Here is a 16,758-nt window from a genome sequence, read left to right on the forward strand (position 1 = left end):
CACCCACTCATCCACCGCAGGGGTCTCGATCTGGCTCTGATGCCAAGGTGCCAGAGCCGGTTGGTACCCTAATACACATTGGAAAGGAGTTAGTTTGGTGGAGGAGTGGCGAAGAGAGTTCTGTGCCATCTCGGCCCAGGGAACATACCTCGCCCACTCCTCCGGCCGGCCCTGGCAATACGACCTCAGAAACCTACCCACATCCTGGTTTACCCGTTCGACCTGCCCATTGCTCTCCGGGTGGTACCCCGAGGTAAGGCTCACCGAGGCCCCCAAGCGCTCCATGAACGCTCTCCAGACTCGAGAGGTAAACTGGGGGCCTCGATCAGACACTATATCCTCGGGTACCCCGTAATGCCGGAAGACGTGAGTGAATAGAGCCTCAGCGGTCTGTAGGGCAGTAGGGAGCCCCGGCATGGGAAGGAGACGACAGGCCTTCGAGAACCGATCCACAACGACCAGGATGGTGGTATTCCCCTGGGAGGGGGGAAGGTCTGTAACAAAATCCACCGAGAGGTGAGACCAGGGTCGTTGTGGAACGGGCAGGGGTTGTAACTTACCCCGGGGCAGGTGTCTGGGTGCCTTACACTGGGCACACACCGAGCATGAGGAAACATAAACCCTCACATCCCTGGCTAACGTTGGCCACCAGTATTTAGTGCTAAGGCAGTGCACTGTCCGGCCAATACCTGGATGTCCAGAGGAGGGTGACGTGTGAGCCCAATAAATAAGTCGATCCCGAACCTCGAACGGAACGTACGTCCGACCCACAGGACACTGGGGAGGACTAGGATCGGTACGCAACGCCCGCTCGATTTCGGAGTCGACTTCCCACACCACCAGTGCCACCAGACAAGACGGCGGTAGTATGGGTGTGGGCTCAACGGACCTCTCCTCCGTGTCATACCGCCGGGACAGGGCGTCTGCCTTACCGTTCTGGGACCCAGGGATGTACGTGATCTTAAATACGAACCGGGCCAGAAACATGTTCCACCGAGCCTGGCGAGGGTTCAGTCTCCTAGCTGCCCGGATGTACTCCAGCTTCTGGTGGTCAGTCAAAATGAGGAAAGGGTGTTGAGCCCCCTCAAGCCAATGCCTCCACACCTTTAGGGCCTGTACCAGGGCTAGCAGCTCCCTGTCCCCTACGTCATAATTTCGCTCCGCCGGGCTGAGCTTTTTAGAGTAAAAAGCACAGGGACGGAGTTTAGGTGGCGTGCCAGACCGTTGCGAGAGCATGGCCCCTATACCGGCCTCAGACGCGTCCACCTCGACCTGGAATGGTAGCGCGGGATCCGGATGCGCCAGCACCGGAGCCGAAGTAAACAGGTCCTTCAGTCTCCCAAAAGCCCTATCAGCCTCAGCAGACCACTGCAAGCGCACCGGACGCCCCTTAAGAAGGGACGTTATGGGAGCTGCCACCTGTCCAAAACCCCGGATAAACCTCCTGTAGAAATTCGCAAACCCCAAGAACCGCTGCACCTCTTTAACGGTGGTTGGGGTTTGCCAATTACGCACGGCAGACACTCGGTCAACCTCCATCTTCACCCCTGACGCAGACAACTGATAACCCAAAAAGGAGACAGACTCCTGGAAAAACAGACATTTCTCTGCCTTGACATATAGGTCATGCTCCAACAACCTCCTCAACACTCGGCGCACCAGGGCTACATGCTCGGCTCGGGTAGAAGAGTACACCAGAATGTCGTCAATGTACACGACCACTCCTTGCCCCTGCATATTCCGGAAGATCTCATCTACGAAGGATTGGAAGACTGAAGGAGCATTCATTAACCCGTATGGCATGACGAGATACTCGTAATGACCCGAGGTGGTACTAAATGCTGTCTTCCATTCGTCTCCCTCCCTAATGCGCACCAAGTTGTAGGCGCTCCTGAGGTCCAACTTTGTGAAGAACCGCTCCGTGTAATGACTCCGTCATAGTCGCAATCAGAGGGAGTGGATAACTATATTTCACAGTAATCTGATTGAGACTGCGGTAATTAATACACGGGCGCAAACCCCCATCTTTTTCTTCACAAAAAAGAAGCTTGAGGACGCAGGGGAAGTGGAGGGCCGTATGTATCCCTGTCTCAGAGACTCGGCTATATAAGTCTCCATAGCTCTCTTCTCCTCTTGAGACAAAGGATACACATGGCTCCGCGGAAGCGCAGCTCCTACCTGGAGGTCTATCGCACAATCCCCCTGTCTATGTGGTGGCAATTGCGTCGCCCTCGCCTTGCTAAACACAAGTGCTAAATCCTCATACTCGGGGGGGAACGTGCATTGCGGGCACTTGGTTTGGACTCTCCACCGAGGTCGCCCCCACGGAAACACCCAGACATCGCCCCACACACTGGGCAGACCACTCCTTAAGAGCCCTCTGTTGCCACGAAATAGAGGGATTATGGGTCATCAACCAGGGAAGCCCCAGCACCACCGGATACGCAGGAGAGTCGATAAGATATAGCTGAATAGTCTCCTCATGACCCTCCTGCGTCCCCATCCTATGTGGCGCTGTGACCTCCCTAATCAACCCCGATCCCAACGGACGGCTATCTAGAGCATGTACAGGGAAAGGATTGTTGACAGGAAGGAGAGGAATCCCTAACTCTACACAAAATTTCCGATCTACAAAATTCCCGGCTGCGCCTGAATCTACTAGCGCCTTATGCTGGGAACGAGGTGCAACCTGTGGAAAACAAACAGGTATGGTTAGGTGCACAACAGAGAGCTCTGGGTAAGTGGGGCGCCTACTCACCTGGAAGGACTCCCCAGTGCGTGGCCTGCCGTCTCGTCCCCTTGGAGACCCCCCCCAGCACCTAGCCGCAGTGTGTCCTCCACGGCCACAGTTGGTACAGGGGGTGGCCCCCCTTCGGACTCCTTCTCCTCTCCTCTCTAGCGCCCAGCACCCCCGAGCTCCATAGGACTCGGCTCGGAGGTGCTGGAGGGTGGAATGGACGACCCCCCACTCAGGACGTCCGCGGGTAGCCAGCAGGGTGTCGAGACGAATGGCCATGTCCACCAACTGGTCAAACGTAAGGGTGGTGTCCCTGCAAGCCAACTCACGACGGACGTCCTCCCGTAGGCTGCATCGGAAGTGGTCTATGAGGGCCCGCTCATTCCACCCTGCATCTGCCGCTAGAGTCCGGAACTCCAGTGCAAACTTCTGGGCGCTCCTCCTCCCCTGTCGGAGGTAGAATAGACGCTCTCCCGCCGCTTTCCCCTCAGGTGGATGGTCGAACACAGCCCTGAAGCGACGGGAGAACTCCGCATAGGTGATCGTCGCGGCGTCTATCCTCCTCCATTCGGCGTTGGCCCATTCCAACGCCTTGCCGGTGAGACAGGAGATGAGGGCGGAAACGCTCTCGTGTCCCGAGGGCGCCGGGTGTACGGTGGCTAGGTAGAGTTCTACTTGTAGGAGAAAACCCTGACACCCGGCAGCGGTGCCATCATATGCCCTCGGGAGCGAGAGCCGAATCCCACTGGGTTCCGGAGCTTGGACGAACGGACTGACCGGTGATGGTGGTAAGGTAGGAGGAGGCGCGGGTACCCAACTGGTCTCCAGTCGATGCAGGGTATTCATCACTCCCTGCAGAGCGGTTGTGATTTGGGCTATCCTGTCATCCTGTCCGCAGACGCGCTCCTCCCATGACTCGGTCGCTGCTGCTGCTCCTGCTGATTCCATGATTGGTGTGTAGTTCTGTCAGAAGGCGTGGATGTGGTGTAGGAATCAATCGCAGGACACAGAGGCTTAGTCCAAAAGTCTTTAGTCAAGACAAAATGACCCGGCTACAAAACAGAGCCGGAGGCACGAGAAAATTACGCACACTGCGTAAACGAGCAAAATGCAACAAACGCGCACAACAAGTGCGGACTTTCTATAAACAAAACAAATAGAGAAAAATGTACTGACTGCTCCAGCTGACAAAAGAACAACTACACACAAACACATGACAGAAACAACGAGAACTTAAAGGACACATAATCAACACTAAACGAGAACAGGTGTACCAAACAGACCAAACCAAACAAACATCGAAAACAAAGAACGGTAGCAGCTAGTACTCCGGAGACGACGACCGCCGAAGCCTGCCCGAACAAGGAGAAGGAGCAGCCTCGGCCGAAACCGTGACACACGCAAACACACACACGCACACACAAATACCATCTAGAAGACTGGCTGTCAAAGTGGGTCAATAGGGTGGGTCTTCAATCAGTCAAAGTCAGCCTTAGATAATCGCCATGGTAACTAAGGAGAAGCCAGGTTAAAATCCTTGGTCTTGGAGAGCTATAGGGATGTGCAGGCTTTGCCCCAGCTCTGCACTACAATACCTGATACAATTCATCTAAGATGTGGATTAGTTGATTAATTTAATCAGGTGTTAGTTCTGGGATGGAACAAAAACCTGCTAAGCTCTCTAGTACTGTGGTTGGTGACCACTGATCAAAGGGTGTGAAGTTTTACATATCAATCCAAGTCTGCTAATAGTCGGGTTAACCTGTAGCTGTTACTGGTAAGAACGTATGGACACAGAGCTGGTGGCTTTCAGACCACAGTCAGAGCTAGGGTTGCAAAATTCAGTTAACTTTCCCCAAATTCCCTTTTTCCAAAAATCCTGGTTGGAGGATTCCCAGATTTCCTGCTTATTCCCTTGTAATTCCAGGAATCTTCCAACCAGAATTTCTGGACAACGGAGGAATTTTGCATCCCTAGTCACAGCTTTTACAACATATAGTTTGTTTATGAAACACAACTCTCCCGTAAATATTCCCTTGTCGATAGCAACTGACGAAGCAAAATGTGCTGCAATCCGCAAGGCACTCAATGCTCTTTCAACTGCTCTTGCCGTAACAACAACACAGCGTCTAGCACTACTGTTTCTATTTTGTTTGTGACTGCGAAGGATATTTTCGCCACAAAGCCATATACCCACCCGTTACTTCTACCACCATTGCTGTTGCCATAACATCGTTTAGAGCTAATGTTGCCACAACTCAAAACGACAACTGCAATTACTGATGCTATCTGTGTGATTGCTGGCCATATCTCGACTCCCGATAGCGTCTAATAATGCTGGTATATTTAATGGTAATGATAATGACGTCCGTAATGGCCTTACTTTCCCCTTGTGTGAGTGGGGTTGGTGGGGTAGTGGAGCCATGCGTGACCCAACCAACTCGTTAAGAGGCTAATCTAATGTCTCTGTTGCACACAAGTGTGCATAAACACTGTAAGCGCGCACACACACACTCTTGGTGGCACACGGACAGACACACACCGAAGGATATGCAGAGTGAGCCCTCACACACACACACACACATTCCACGAAAACACACACTCTCTCACTTGGTTTTTAAATATGCATAGTTATGCAATAACCACACACACACAAACTAACATTCCCTAAACACTTAATTGAATAACACACTAACCCACCCCCCTCTCTCCCGCTCTTCTCTCCTGGTACTGCCTGATGAAAGTGGGTGAAACTCGTTAATGAGTATGTCCTCGTTAATCAATGAATCTGTAATTAAGGAACAGAGAGGTGTCTGGGGTCTTGTTTTTGTTGGATCAGCCATTCACTCTATGGTGACTCTATGTCCTCTATGGTGTTTCCCGCCCCTCTCCTTCCTCTCTACCTCGCTCTTGAAGAATCTTCCCCTCCTCCTCTTACACCTTACGGAGTCTACACTCACCCCTGCTGAGCTCCTACATGTCAAGACTGCTTTCAAGTCCTCCTCGATAACCCCAATTGACCCCTTTTTTATCTGTATCTCTTCATCTCTCTGCTCTCTCTTCCTCTTTCTTTGACTCCCCTCTGTCTTATATCTGTCGGCCTCTATATGTTCCTCTCGCTCTGTTGTTTTCTCTCCCTTTCTCTGTATTTTCTCTCTCTCTCCCTCCCTCCCTCTCGCTCTCTTTCTTTCTCTCTCTCCCTCTCTCTCTCTTGCTCTCTCTTTATCTCACTCTCCTTTCTCTCTCTCTCTCTTCCCCCGTCTCTCTCTCTCTCTCTCTCTCTCTCTCTCTCTCTTCCCCCTTCTCTCTCTCTTTCTCTCTCTCTCTCTCCTTTCTCTCGCTCTCTGTCTCTCCTTTCTCTGTCTCTCTCTCTCTGTCTCCCCCCCTTCTCTCTCACCCTTCTCTCTCTCTCTCCCCCTTCTCTCTCTCTCTCTCTATCTCTCTCTCCTTTCTCTCTCTCTCTCTCTATCTGTCTCTCCTTTCTCTGTCTCTCTTTCTCTCTCCCCCCTTCTCTCACTCTCTCTCTCGCTCTTTTCTCTCTCTCCTTTCTCTCTTTCTCTCTCTCTCTCTCTCTCCTTTCTCTCTTTCTCTCTCTCTGTCTATACCCCCCTCCCCGCTTTCCCCCTATCCATCTCCCTCTCTCCTACAGAAAGCAGATCTGGCGGTAGCTGGGTTCACCATCACCTCAGAGAGGGAGAAGGTCATAGATTTCTCCAAACCCTTCATGTCTCTGGGCATCAGCATCCTGTATAGAGTCCATTTGGTAAGATGACCACGGAGACCAATCTATTTAGTTATGATTTACCACTATGGGTTAGGCACTGTCAGTGACTACAGATTATGTGTGCTGTACTATGTTGGTGCTTTTCCACTGTGGGAGTTTTCACTGCTCTTCCCAAGTCCTTAGTGTCTCCTAGCTATGAAAACGCAATTTCCCCAGTATAACACCAGAAGGCCATGGAAAGCCTCAGGCTGGACCAGGGCTGCAGTGGAAAATGCACACTTTTGTACATTGTTCCCTATATGGCTTAGTTGTTACAACGTCGGGTAACACTTTAGTTGTGTGCCTATAAACTGTTTATAGACCATTAAAAAATGGTTTGGTAGTAAACTGTCTATCAGCTGTGGATGTATTTACTAACATTGGCGAGTACAGTACATGTATAAATAATTTCTTATGAGGACACATAATCATATACAAGTCAATACAATGAATAGGCATGTATTCAAAATATAGCATGATGATTATAAGTAGTTCATAAGCAGACCTTAAACTAAAGTGTCACCCAACCGTATTCATCCAAAAAGCAATTATCATATATGGACAACAAACAAGCCACATTACTCTGTAGCAGGGTTTCCATTATGAAAATGTGGAGCCGGACATTTGACTGGCAACATTTTAATTTTCCGGAAATTTGAGAAATGTACCTGACCCATTTGAGAAATGTACCTGACCCATATGCATTGGGTGCGTAACCTAATTAGGGGGGGTCCAGCCACGGTGCTCAGATTGACAGAAATCACATTTAGACAGTGGTTTGAAGTACTTAAGTAAAAATACTTTAAAGTACTACTTAAGTAGTTTTTTGGGGTATGACTACTTTTACTTTTACTTCACTACATTCCTAAAGACAATTATGTACTTTTTACTCCATACAGTTTCCCTGACACCCAAAAGTACTCTTTACATTTTGAATGCTTAGCAGGACAGGAAAATGGTCCAATTCACGCACTTATCAAGAGAACATCCCTGGTCATCCCTACTACCTGATCTGGCTATTTAAAAAAACAAGAGAATGGTGCCATCTGGTTTGCTTAATATAAGGAATTTTAAAATATTTATAATTTTACTTTTACATTTTAGCGATTACATTTACTTTTGATACTTAAATATATTTAAAACCAAATACTTTTAGACTTTTACTCAAGTAGTATTTTACTGGGTGACTTTCACTTTTACTTGAGTCATTTTCTATTAAGGTATCTTTACTTTAACTAAAGTATGAGTTGGTTACTTTTTCCACCACTGCATTTAGATTATGGTTTTTAATATTTAACAGAATATGCAAATCGAGGATGCAACAATGTGCGGTTCCTTCTTACCGAATTCTGATGGACACTTTGAAGATTTTAGAATAACTGTCCACATTTACTTTTCCTCAGCCAACAAGACCAGTAACAAGCAGCAAAATCCCTAGCCTATGTAAATCTACTATCCCCCATAGTAGAAAAATTGACCTATTCTATTGGTCAGTTGGTCGAGAAAGAAATAGCCTATTCCAAACAGACTCTGGGACGGTTGTGGGATGATAGCTCCCAAATTCATCCAACCAGTAGGCCTAGGCTACATAAAAAACGTAGGAAAGCAATGAGTCTGATGCAACAGATCAGAACGTTTAGCTTAAAATGTTGATAAACGATTATTTCTTCACATTATAAGCGCAGCAATGCCCACAAGGCAGTAGACTACGTGCCCATGTTTGTTCCATAATGCAATTAGCGGGAAAACACCGTTGTCAAAAGGGCACGGCACATGCAAGTGGTTTCTTGTGACAAAGATGAAAATATCCTTTAGAAATTTAGAAAGAGAGGAGATCTAATATGCTACTTTGAAGCAAGGTAAGACATGCCTAATAATATGTATTAAAACGTTCAGGTTTCAAACAATTAAGTATTCGTTTTCAAAATGCAGCTGCCTCCAGCTCATTGCAAAGTGGTGTGTGACACGCTGATGATGCAAGCCTGCCTTCCGTTGCCTTTTGACTAGCATCTCTCGCACTGTCTGACAGATTTTCAGCTCAAAGGCTCTGTATCTGTATGCTGTAAGCAAGCGTGTGTTAAATAAGATACAGTGCATTCGGAAAGTATTCAGACCCCTTGACTTTATCTACATTTTGTTTTGTTAGTCTTATTCTAAAATTGATTAAATTACTTTTTCCCCTCATCAATCTACACACAATACCCCATAATGACAAAGCAAAAACATGTTTTTAGAATTTTTTGCTTATTTCTTGAAAATAAAAAACACCTTATTTACATAAGTATTCAGACCCTTTGCTATTAGACTCGAAATTGAGCTCAGGTGCATCCTGTTTCCAACGATCATCCTTGAGATGTTTCTACAACTTGATTGGAGTCCACCTGTGGTAAATTCAATTGATTGTACATGATTTGGAAAGGCACACACCTGTCTATATAAGGTCCCACAGTTGACAGTGCATGTCAGAGCAAAAATCAAGCCATGAGGTCGAAGGAATTGTCCGTAGAGCTCCAAGACAGGATTGTGTCGAGGCACAGATCTGGGGAAGGGTACCAAACAATGTCTGCAGCATTGAAGGTCCCCAAGAACACAGTGGCCTCTATCATTCTTAAATGGGAGAAGTTTGGAACCACTAAGACTCTTCCTAGAGCTGGCCGCCCGGCCAACCTGAGCAATTGAGGGAGAAGGGCCTTGGTCAGGGAGGTGACCAAGAACCTGATGGTCACTCTGACAGAGCTCTAGAGTTCCTCAGTGGAGATGGGAGAACCTTCCAGAAGGACAACCATTTCTGCAGCACTCCACCAATCAGGCCTTTATGGTAGAGTGGCCAGACGGAAGACACTCCTCAGTAAAAGGCACATGACAGCCCGCTTGGAGTTTGCCAAAAGGCACCTAAAGGACTCTCGTACCATGAGAAACAAGATGATCTGGTCTGATGAAACCAAGATTTAACTCTTTGGCCTGAATGCCAAGCGTCACGTCTGGAGGAAACCAGGCACCATCTCTACGGTGAATCATGGTGGTGGTGGCAGTATCATGCTGTGGGGATGTTTTTCAGTGGTAGGGACTGGGAGACTAGTCAGGATCGAGGGAAAGATTAATGGAGCAAAGTACAGAGAGATCCTTGATGAAAACCTGCTCCAGAGTGCTCAGGACCTCAAATTGGGGTGAAAGTTCACCTTCCAACAGGACAACGACCCTAAGCACACAGCCAAGACAACGTAGGAGTGGCTTCGGGACAAAGTCTCTGAATGTCCTTGAGTGGCCCAGCCAGAGCCCGGACTTGAACCCGATCTAATATCTCTGGAGAGACCTGAAAATAGCTGTGCGGCGACGCTCCCCATCCAACCTGATAGAGCTTGAGAGGATCTGCAGAGAAGAATGGGAGAAACTCCCCAAATACAGGTGTGCCAAGCTTGTAGCGTCATACCCAAGAAGACTCAAGGCTGTAATCGCTGCCAAAGGTGCTTCAACAAAGTACTGAGTAAAGGGTCTAAATACTTATGTAAATGTTATATTTCCATTTATTTATTTATTTTTTACAGTTTTTTTGTGTTTTTGGGGAATTGTGTGTAGATTGATGAGGGGGAAAAAACGATTTTATAAATTTTAGAATAAGGCTGTAACCTAACAAAATGTGGAAAAGTCAAGGTGTCTGAATAAACCAATTTAATTCCAGAAAATTATGCAAATGAACTTATAGACCAATAAGCATGCCCAGTCAAATGCATTTCCATCAACTGGTATTTCCTTCAAAGAATAGGCTAAAAAGCATTATTTTGCAATGGGATTTTTTCTTCTTCTCCTGGACAATTGGACAGCAGCGATTTTATTTATAGGCTTTTCTATTTTTTTATAGGCCAAAAGCCGGCTATTACTGGCTAACGGAAACCCTGCTCTGTAGTCAAGTATATTCCATCCCCCAAGGGTTTACAGAGAATACAGGAAAACCATTATCAATTTAATTACTCAAGCTGTCCTCTGTCGTATTCATTAGGCACCAAATGGAAGAAAACGGACTGAAACAGGGAGGGACTACCTGAACCTGTCCAATAAGAAACACTTGTTTTCATTTTCTATTGCTACATTGTGCCCTAATGGATGTGGTCCTGTACTCACATTGCCCAGTCTGTAATGAAATCAATGCCAATACCTTGTCCACTTGTGTTTGAAATCTGAAGTACACCATCTGGTATTGATCCTCATTAACACCATCTTTGTCTTCGTCCTCCAATCAGGGACGGAAGCCAGGTTATTTCTCCTTCCTGGACCCGTTCTCTCCAGCCGTGTGGCTCTTCATGCTGCTGGCCTACCTGGCTGTCAGCTGTGTGCTCTTTCTAGCCGCCAGGTAACTAATTATGCCACCTAGTGGGCTGGGGGGACACCTCAACTTGCATACACTCTAGATAGAATAGACTGGGACCAGGTTATACAGAGGTCGCATCACATATCTAATGTGGCTCTAAGTCTCCTTTCCCTCATCTACTTATGTAATAGAGAGGAGTGAAAGGCAATTTTGGGAATCCTTATTCACTCATTTAGACATGATGAGATGATGTATAAATCATGTGTTGAAGACTAAATAGTCCACCTCTCTCTCTTTGTCCACCTCCCAGGTTGAGTCCGTATGAGTGGTACAACCCCCACCCATGTCTGATGGGGCGCAAGGACATGCTGGAGAACCAGTACACCCTGGGCAACAGCCTGTGGTTCCCCGTGGGAGGCTTCATGCAGCAGGGCTCTGAGATCATGCCCCGCGCCCTGTCCACACGCTGCGTCTCCGGGGTCTGGTGAGTGTGTATGGGGTGTGTGGGAGGGTGGGTTGGGGGGGGGGTGCACGTGCGCGTGTGTGTCTAGCTACAGTATCAACCTCTGTATTCCTTCCTCCTCCCCTCCTCCACTTTACTCTTTACTCTTTTCCCAAAGATACTGTTCATCAGATCAACCAGATGGCAGTCATATACTGATGGGAATTATATTATACCGCATTATACAATGGGTGGGTCTAATCCTGGATGCTGATTGGTTAAAACTGCATTCCAGCCGGTGTCTATTACACAAGTTACCACCGGCTAAATCTACGACGTTGAAATGCCTATTTACTCTGTTCCATCTGACTGCACAATCCACTGTCTCATCAGCCCAGCCAGGCAATTCATATACTAGATCTACACTGTAAAAAGCATCTAGACATGATCTCCCATTGGTAATAACCTTGATGTTATAACCTAATCATGCTAATATATATTCCAAACACTGGCTTCTCGGGCATTATCACATAAGTACACTCTTAGAAAAAAGGGTTCCAAAAGGGTTCTTCGGCTGTCCCCATAGGAGAACACTTTTTGGTTCCAGGTAGAACCTTTTTGGGTTCCAGGTAGAACCCTTTTGTGTTCCATGTAGAACCCTCTGTGGAAAGGGTTCTACACAGAACACAAAATAGTTCTACCTGGAACCAAAAAGGGTTCTTCAAAAGGTTCTCCTATGGGGACAGCAGAATAACCCATTTTTTCTAAAAGTGTATTTCACCAAACCTCACCACTTTTTACTCTAGTTAGTTAGCTCCATTAACTCTAAATTGTCTGTCACGCCCTGGCTCTGGGGACTCTGTTATGTTGAGCCAGGGTGTGTAGAGTCTATGTTTTGTGTTTCTATGTTCAGGATCTAGTTCATTGTGTTTCTATGTTGGCCGGGGTGGTTCTCAATCAGAGGCAACGAGAATCAGCTGTTGCTTGTTGTCTCTGATTGGGAACCATACTTAGGCAGCCGTTTGGGCATTTGTGTTGGTGGGATCTTGTTCCGTGTTGGTTTGTGTATGTACCCAAGGACTTCACGTATCGTTTTGTTGTTTTTGTTCGTGTGGTGAATAATAATAAAAGATGTTCGCATTCCACGCTGCGCATTGGTCCACTCCTTTTGACGATCGTGACAGAAGATCCCACCATAACAGGACCAAGCAGCGTGTCCAGGAGCAGACAGCCTGGACTTGGGAGGAGATATTGGACGGGAAAGGGTCCTGGACTTGGGAGGAGATCCAGGCCGGTATGGATCGCCGTCCGTGGGAGGAGACGGTGGAGGTGCGCCGTAGAGAGGAGTAGCGGCGCCAACCGGGCCGACGTCGGACACGCAAGAGGCAACCCCCAAGAAATGTTTAGAGGGGGCACACGGCATGGACGACGGGGCTGCTGGAGGCAGCTACAGGGGCGAGTTTGGGGATTAGGAGAGGAGGCCACCGGGTTTGGGGGCCGGAAGGGAGGTTGGCGGAGCCTAGAGGTAGAGCAGAGCCAACTCCCCGTACTCAGGCTAGGCAGCGTGAGACTGGGCAGGTTCCGAGATATGCGGAGCTGCGTACTGTGCCGCAGTGGTCCGGCACAGTCCGGCACGTCCTGTGCGAGCACCACGCACGTGTCGTGCTAAGGTGGGCATGCAGCCAGGACGGAGTGTGCCGGCTCAACGCTCGTGGCCTCCAGTACCCCTCCTCGGTCCCGGATATCCTGCGCCAGTGTCACGTGCTGTTGTGCCAGTACGTGTACACAGCCCTGTACGTCCTGTGCTGATGCCTCACACAGAGTGTGTTAAGATAGGCATTCAGCCAGGATGGGTTGTGTCAGCTCTTCGCTCCAGACCTCCAGTCCGTCTCCACAGCCCGGTCCGGCCTGTTCCTGCCCCTCGCACCAAGCCAATGGTGCGCGTCGCCAGCCCGGTCCGACCTGTTCCTGCCCCTCGCACCAAGCCAATGTGCGCGTCGCCAGCCCGGCCCGGCCTGTTCCTGCTCCCCGCACCAAGCCAATGGTGCGCGTTGCCAGCCCGGCCCGGCCTGTTCCTGCTCCCCGCACCAAGCCTATGGTGCGCGTCGCCAGCCCGGCCCGGCCTGTTCCTGCTCCCCGCACCAAGCCTATGGTGCGCATCGTCAGCCCGGTCCGGCCCGTTCCTGCTCCCCGCACCAAGCCAGGGGTGCGCGTCGTCAGCCCGGTCCGGCCCATTCCTGCTTCCCGCACCAAGCCTGGGGTGCGTGTCGTCAGTCCGGCACAGCCCGTGCCCGGTTTCAGGTACCGGTCAGCTGCTCCACACCGGAGCCTAAGCAATCCACTCCACCGATGTCCAGTCCAGCTCCAGCCAGCGGGACCAGACCAGGGGCACTACGGGGGGGTTATTAGAGGGTGGTGGTCACGCCCGGAGCCGGATCTGCCACCGAGGAGGAATGCCCACCCGGCCCTCCCCTGTTCGGTTTATGTTTGGCGCGGTCGCAGTCCGCGCCTTTGGGGGTGGGGTACTGTCACACCCTGGCTCTGGGACTCTGTTATGTTGAGCCAGGGTGTGTAGAGTCTATGTTTTGTGTTTCTATGTTCAGGATCTAGTTGATGTGTTTCTATGTTGGCCGGGGTGGTTCTCAATCAGAGGCAACGTGAATCAGCTGTTGCTTGTTGTCTCTAATTGGGAACCATACTTAGGCAGCCGTTTGGGCATTTGTGTTGGTGGGATCTTGTTCCGTGTTGGTTTGTGTATGTACCCAAGGACTTCACGTATCGTTTTGTTGTTTTCGTTCGTGTGGTGAATAATAATAAAAGATGTTCGCATTCCACGCTGCGCATTGGTCCACTCCTTTTGACAATCGTGACATTGTCTTGATACTGCAATGCACTGTTCAGAATAAAACTGTGTTCAACCTAAAGGTTAAAGTAGTACAATAAGTTCGTTTTTTTGATAATTATGTAGATGCTCAGACAATCAACAAACGTTCCATTAGATCAGTGCTTTCAACTGGAACTTTTGACATGAAAACATGAATCAGACAGCACTCTGTGAATGGAAAGATTTCAACGATTTGACATTTGACCTTTACAATGATTCAGAACAAGAGCAAAACTTTGAGGTGTAATACAATGGGGTGGTGTACTGGACACAGATGAAGACCATTTCTGGACAAGGGTTTCAAAATTCTGGTAACTTACCCAATTTTCCTAGGTTTTTCAGAAATCCTGGGTGGAAGATTCCAAGAATCAGTCGGGAATAAGGAGTGAATAAGTAGGAAATGCAACCATGATTTCTCGAAAACCTGCGAATTTTGAGAAAGCTACCGTAATTCTGCCACACTATTCTGGACTAACAACTGAGACCATATAGGCTTTTTAGCCCAGGAGTAGGCTTAACTTTTCCATAGTGTAACTTGTAATAATATGCCTGTCCTCTGTCCCTCCCTCCCAGGTGGGCGTTCACTCTAATCATCATCTCCTCCTACACGGCCAACCTGGCAGCTTTCCTTACAGTTCAGAGGATGGAGGTGCCCATCGAGTCGCCTGACGACCTGGCTGACCAGACCAACATCCAGTATGGCACCATTCAAGGAGGCTCCACCATGACCTTCTTTATGGTAGGGATTGTGTGTGTATGTGGGCGCCCCCAACCCCCCCTTTCAAAATGCAAAAATTCTCTTAGCCTCATTGCAAAATGTGAAGAATAGCATAATATTAGTTATAAAACTGCATTTTTTCTCTCTGCCCCATTGCGATATGTGTAGAATTGCAGGAAGTGTGTGTGTGTGTGTGAGAGAGGTGCAGGAAAGATGGGGGTTCATGTGTATTTGGTGGGGGTACGTGTGTTTGTGACGCACTGGATCACAAAACGTTTGGATTTTCCCCTTCTTTTCTTGCCATGGCAACCTTCAACACACATATAAACAGAACTCCCGCTACCAGACGTACCAGCGCATGTGGAACTACATGCATTCCAAGCAGCCCAGTGTGTTTGTGAAGAGCACGGAAGAAGGCATCGCCCGCGTGGTCAACTCTAAATACGCCTTCCTGCTGGAGAGCACCATGAACGAGTACCACCGCCGCCTCAACTGTAACCTCACCCAAATAGGAGGTCTGCTCGACACCAAGGGCTACGGCATCGGCATGCCCCTGGGTGAGTGGAGAGGGAGTGTGGTGGGGGGGGGAGAATGAGGGAAGGAGAGAGGGATGGGGTAGATCTGGGAGAGAGAGAGTATTTCACCCAGATAGAAGGCATGCTGGACTCCAAGGGCTACGACCCAAACCACCAAGAGCTCTCGTCTTATTTGATGCAATTCCATCTAATTTACCATGTTATTACACCTTGACTTTATCCCCGCTGTCTCATTTCATTTTGATGATCAAATGTAACCTTGCATGTTCTTGCTGGAGGCCCACTTTAATATCAAACCCACATGGCCCAGATTGAATCCTGGCTACATATTATAGCCTTGGGGCAAATGACCAGACAGGTCACTCTGTTTTAGCCTCCCACCATATCCCTCATCTCTTTCATCTGTTAAGCCCTCTAAACCATCATCAAAGAATTCCAATCCATAGAAAATATTTTTTTCCCCCAAGAATTCCCAGAATTTCCAAACATCAAAGTAGGCCTCAAAGATATTCCATTTCGCTCAAGGACTGACCAGGGAAACATTTTTCCTCTTTCTTTTATCAACATGCCTTTAAGTTGCCCTCCAGCCCAAAGGTCAGAAATAACACACATCTCATCACCTACCGTCGCCATGGCTACGGTTGATTTTTCCTCTGCAACCTTGATGTTACACAAGCAGGTGGTTCTCAACAATAGACTCAAGGACAGACTTGGATCCTTTTTTATATATATATATATATATATATATATATGTCTTTACTCCAGCTATGTGTGAACTCTTTCGCCTTCCCTATTAGCCAGGCGGGGAATTGGGGTGGAACGCTTTGGAACAGAGGTCCCAAAGTCAAAATCTCAAGGGGAACATTTTGACATTTAACATTTCGTTAGCTTTGTTAGCAGAGATCCATCTGTGAAGTTCCCAGAGTGATTTCCCCAGGTTCCACCCCAGCTAACTAGCCTATTACTGCATATTAACAGTATATCTGGCTGGCCTACCTTACAACCTCCTACTTACATAATTGGTTTTTGCTGCATTGACACAACAGCATGGATGCCATCTTCTAAGGTTACAGTTGGCTCACATGTAGTGCAGAGTTCCAATTATACAAATGTCTCTCTCTCTCTCTCTCACTCACCCCCTCCCTCACTTTCTTTCTCCATCACCCTGCTCTCTACTTCTTTGTTAAGCCCTCTTTACTCCCAATCCTCTTTTGCTTCCTCGCTCCTTCTTGATTCGATTTGATTCAATTCAATGAACTTTATTGTCACGATAAGTCACTATCTTTTATTGCCAAGCAAGGACACAGGAAGTTAAATCAATAATGAGGACATGGTGATACACAATTAATAGTAAATACAATTAACAATACAG

The 16,758-nt window shown here is 48.2% G+C and overlaps 1 protein-coding gene across 2 annotated transcripts in view; it reads left to right on the forward strand.

The window, feature by feature from the left end:
• LOC121571557 (glutamate receptor ionotropic, kainate 5-like) overlaps positions 1–16,758 on the forward strand; it is an 83,223-nt gene that overhangs the window by 60,806 nt on the left and 5,659 nt on the right. For both annotated transcript variants that reach the window (XM_041883086.2, XM_041883087.2), the window contains exons 14-18: positions 6,387–6,500; positions 10,739–10,848; positions 11,117–11,290; positions 14,706–14,871; positions 15,182–15,407. In XM_041883086.2, the coding sequence (XP_041739020.1) occupies positions 6,387–6,500; positions 10,739–10,848; positions 11,117–11,290; positions 14,706–14,871; positions 15,182–15,407 (790 nt within the window). The remainder of the gene's footprint in view (positions 1–6,386; positions 6,501–10,738; positions 10,849–11,116; positions 11,291–14,705; positions 14,872–15,181; positions 15,408–16,758) is intronic.

This window comes from Coregonus clupeaformis, chromosome 8 (assembly GCF_020615455.1).
Source record: "Coregonus clupeaformis isolate EN_2021a chromosome 8, ASM2061545v1, whole genome shotgun sequence".
NCBI classification, from domain to species: domain Eukaryota; kingdom Metazoa; phylum Chordata; class Actinopteri; order Salmoniformes; family Salmonidae; genus Coregonus; species Coregonus clupeaformis.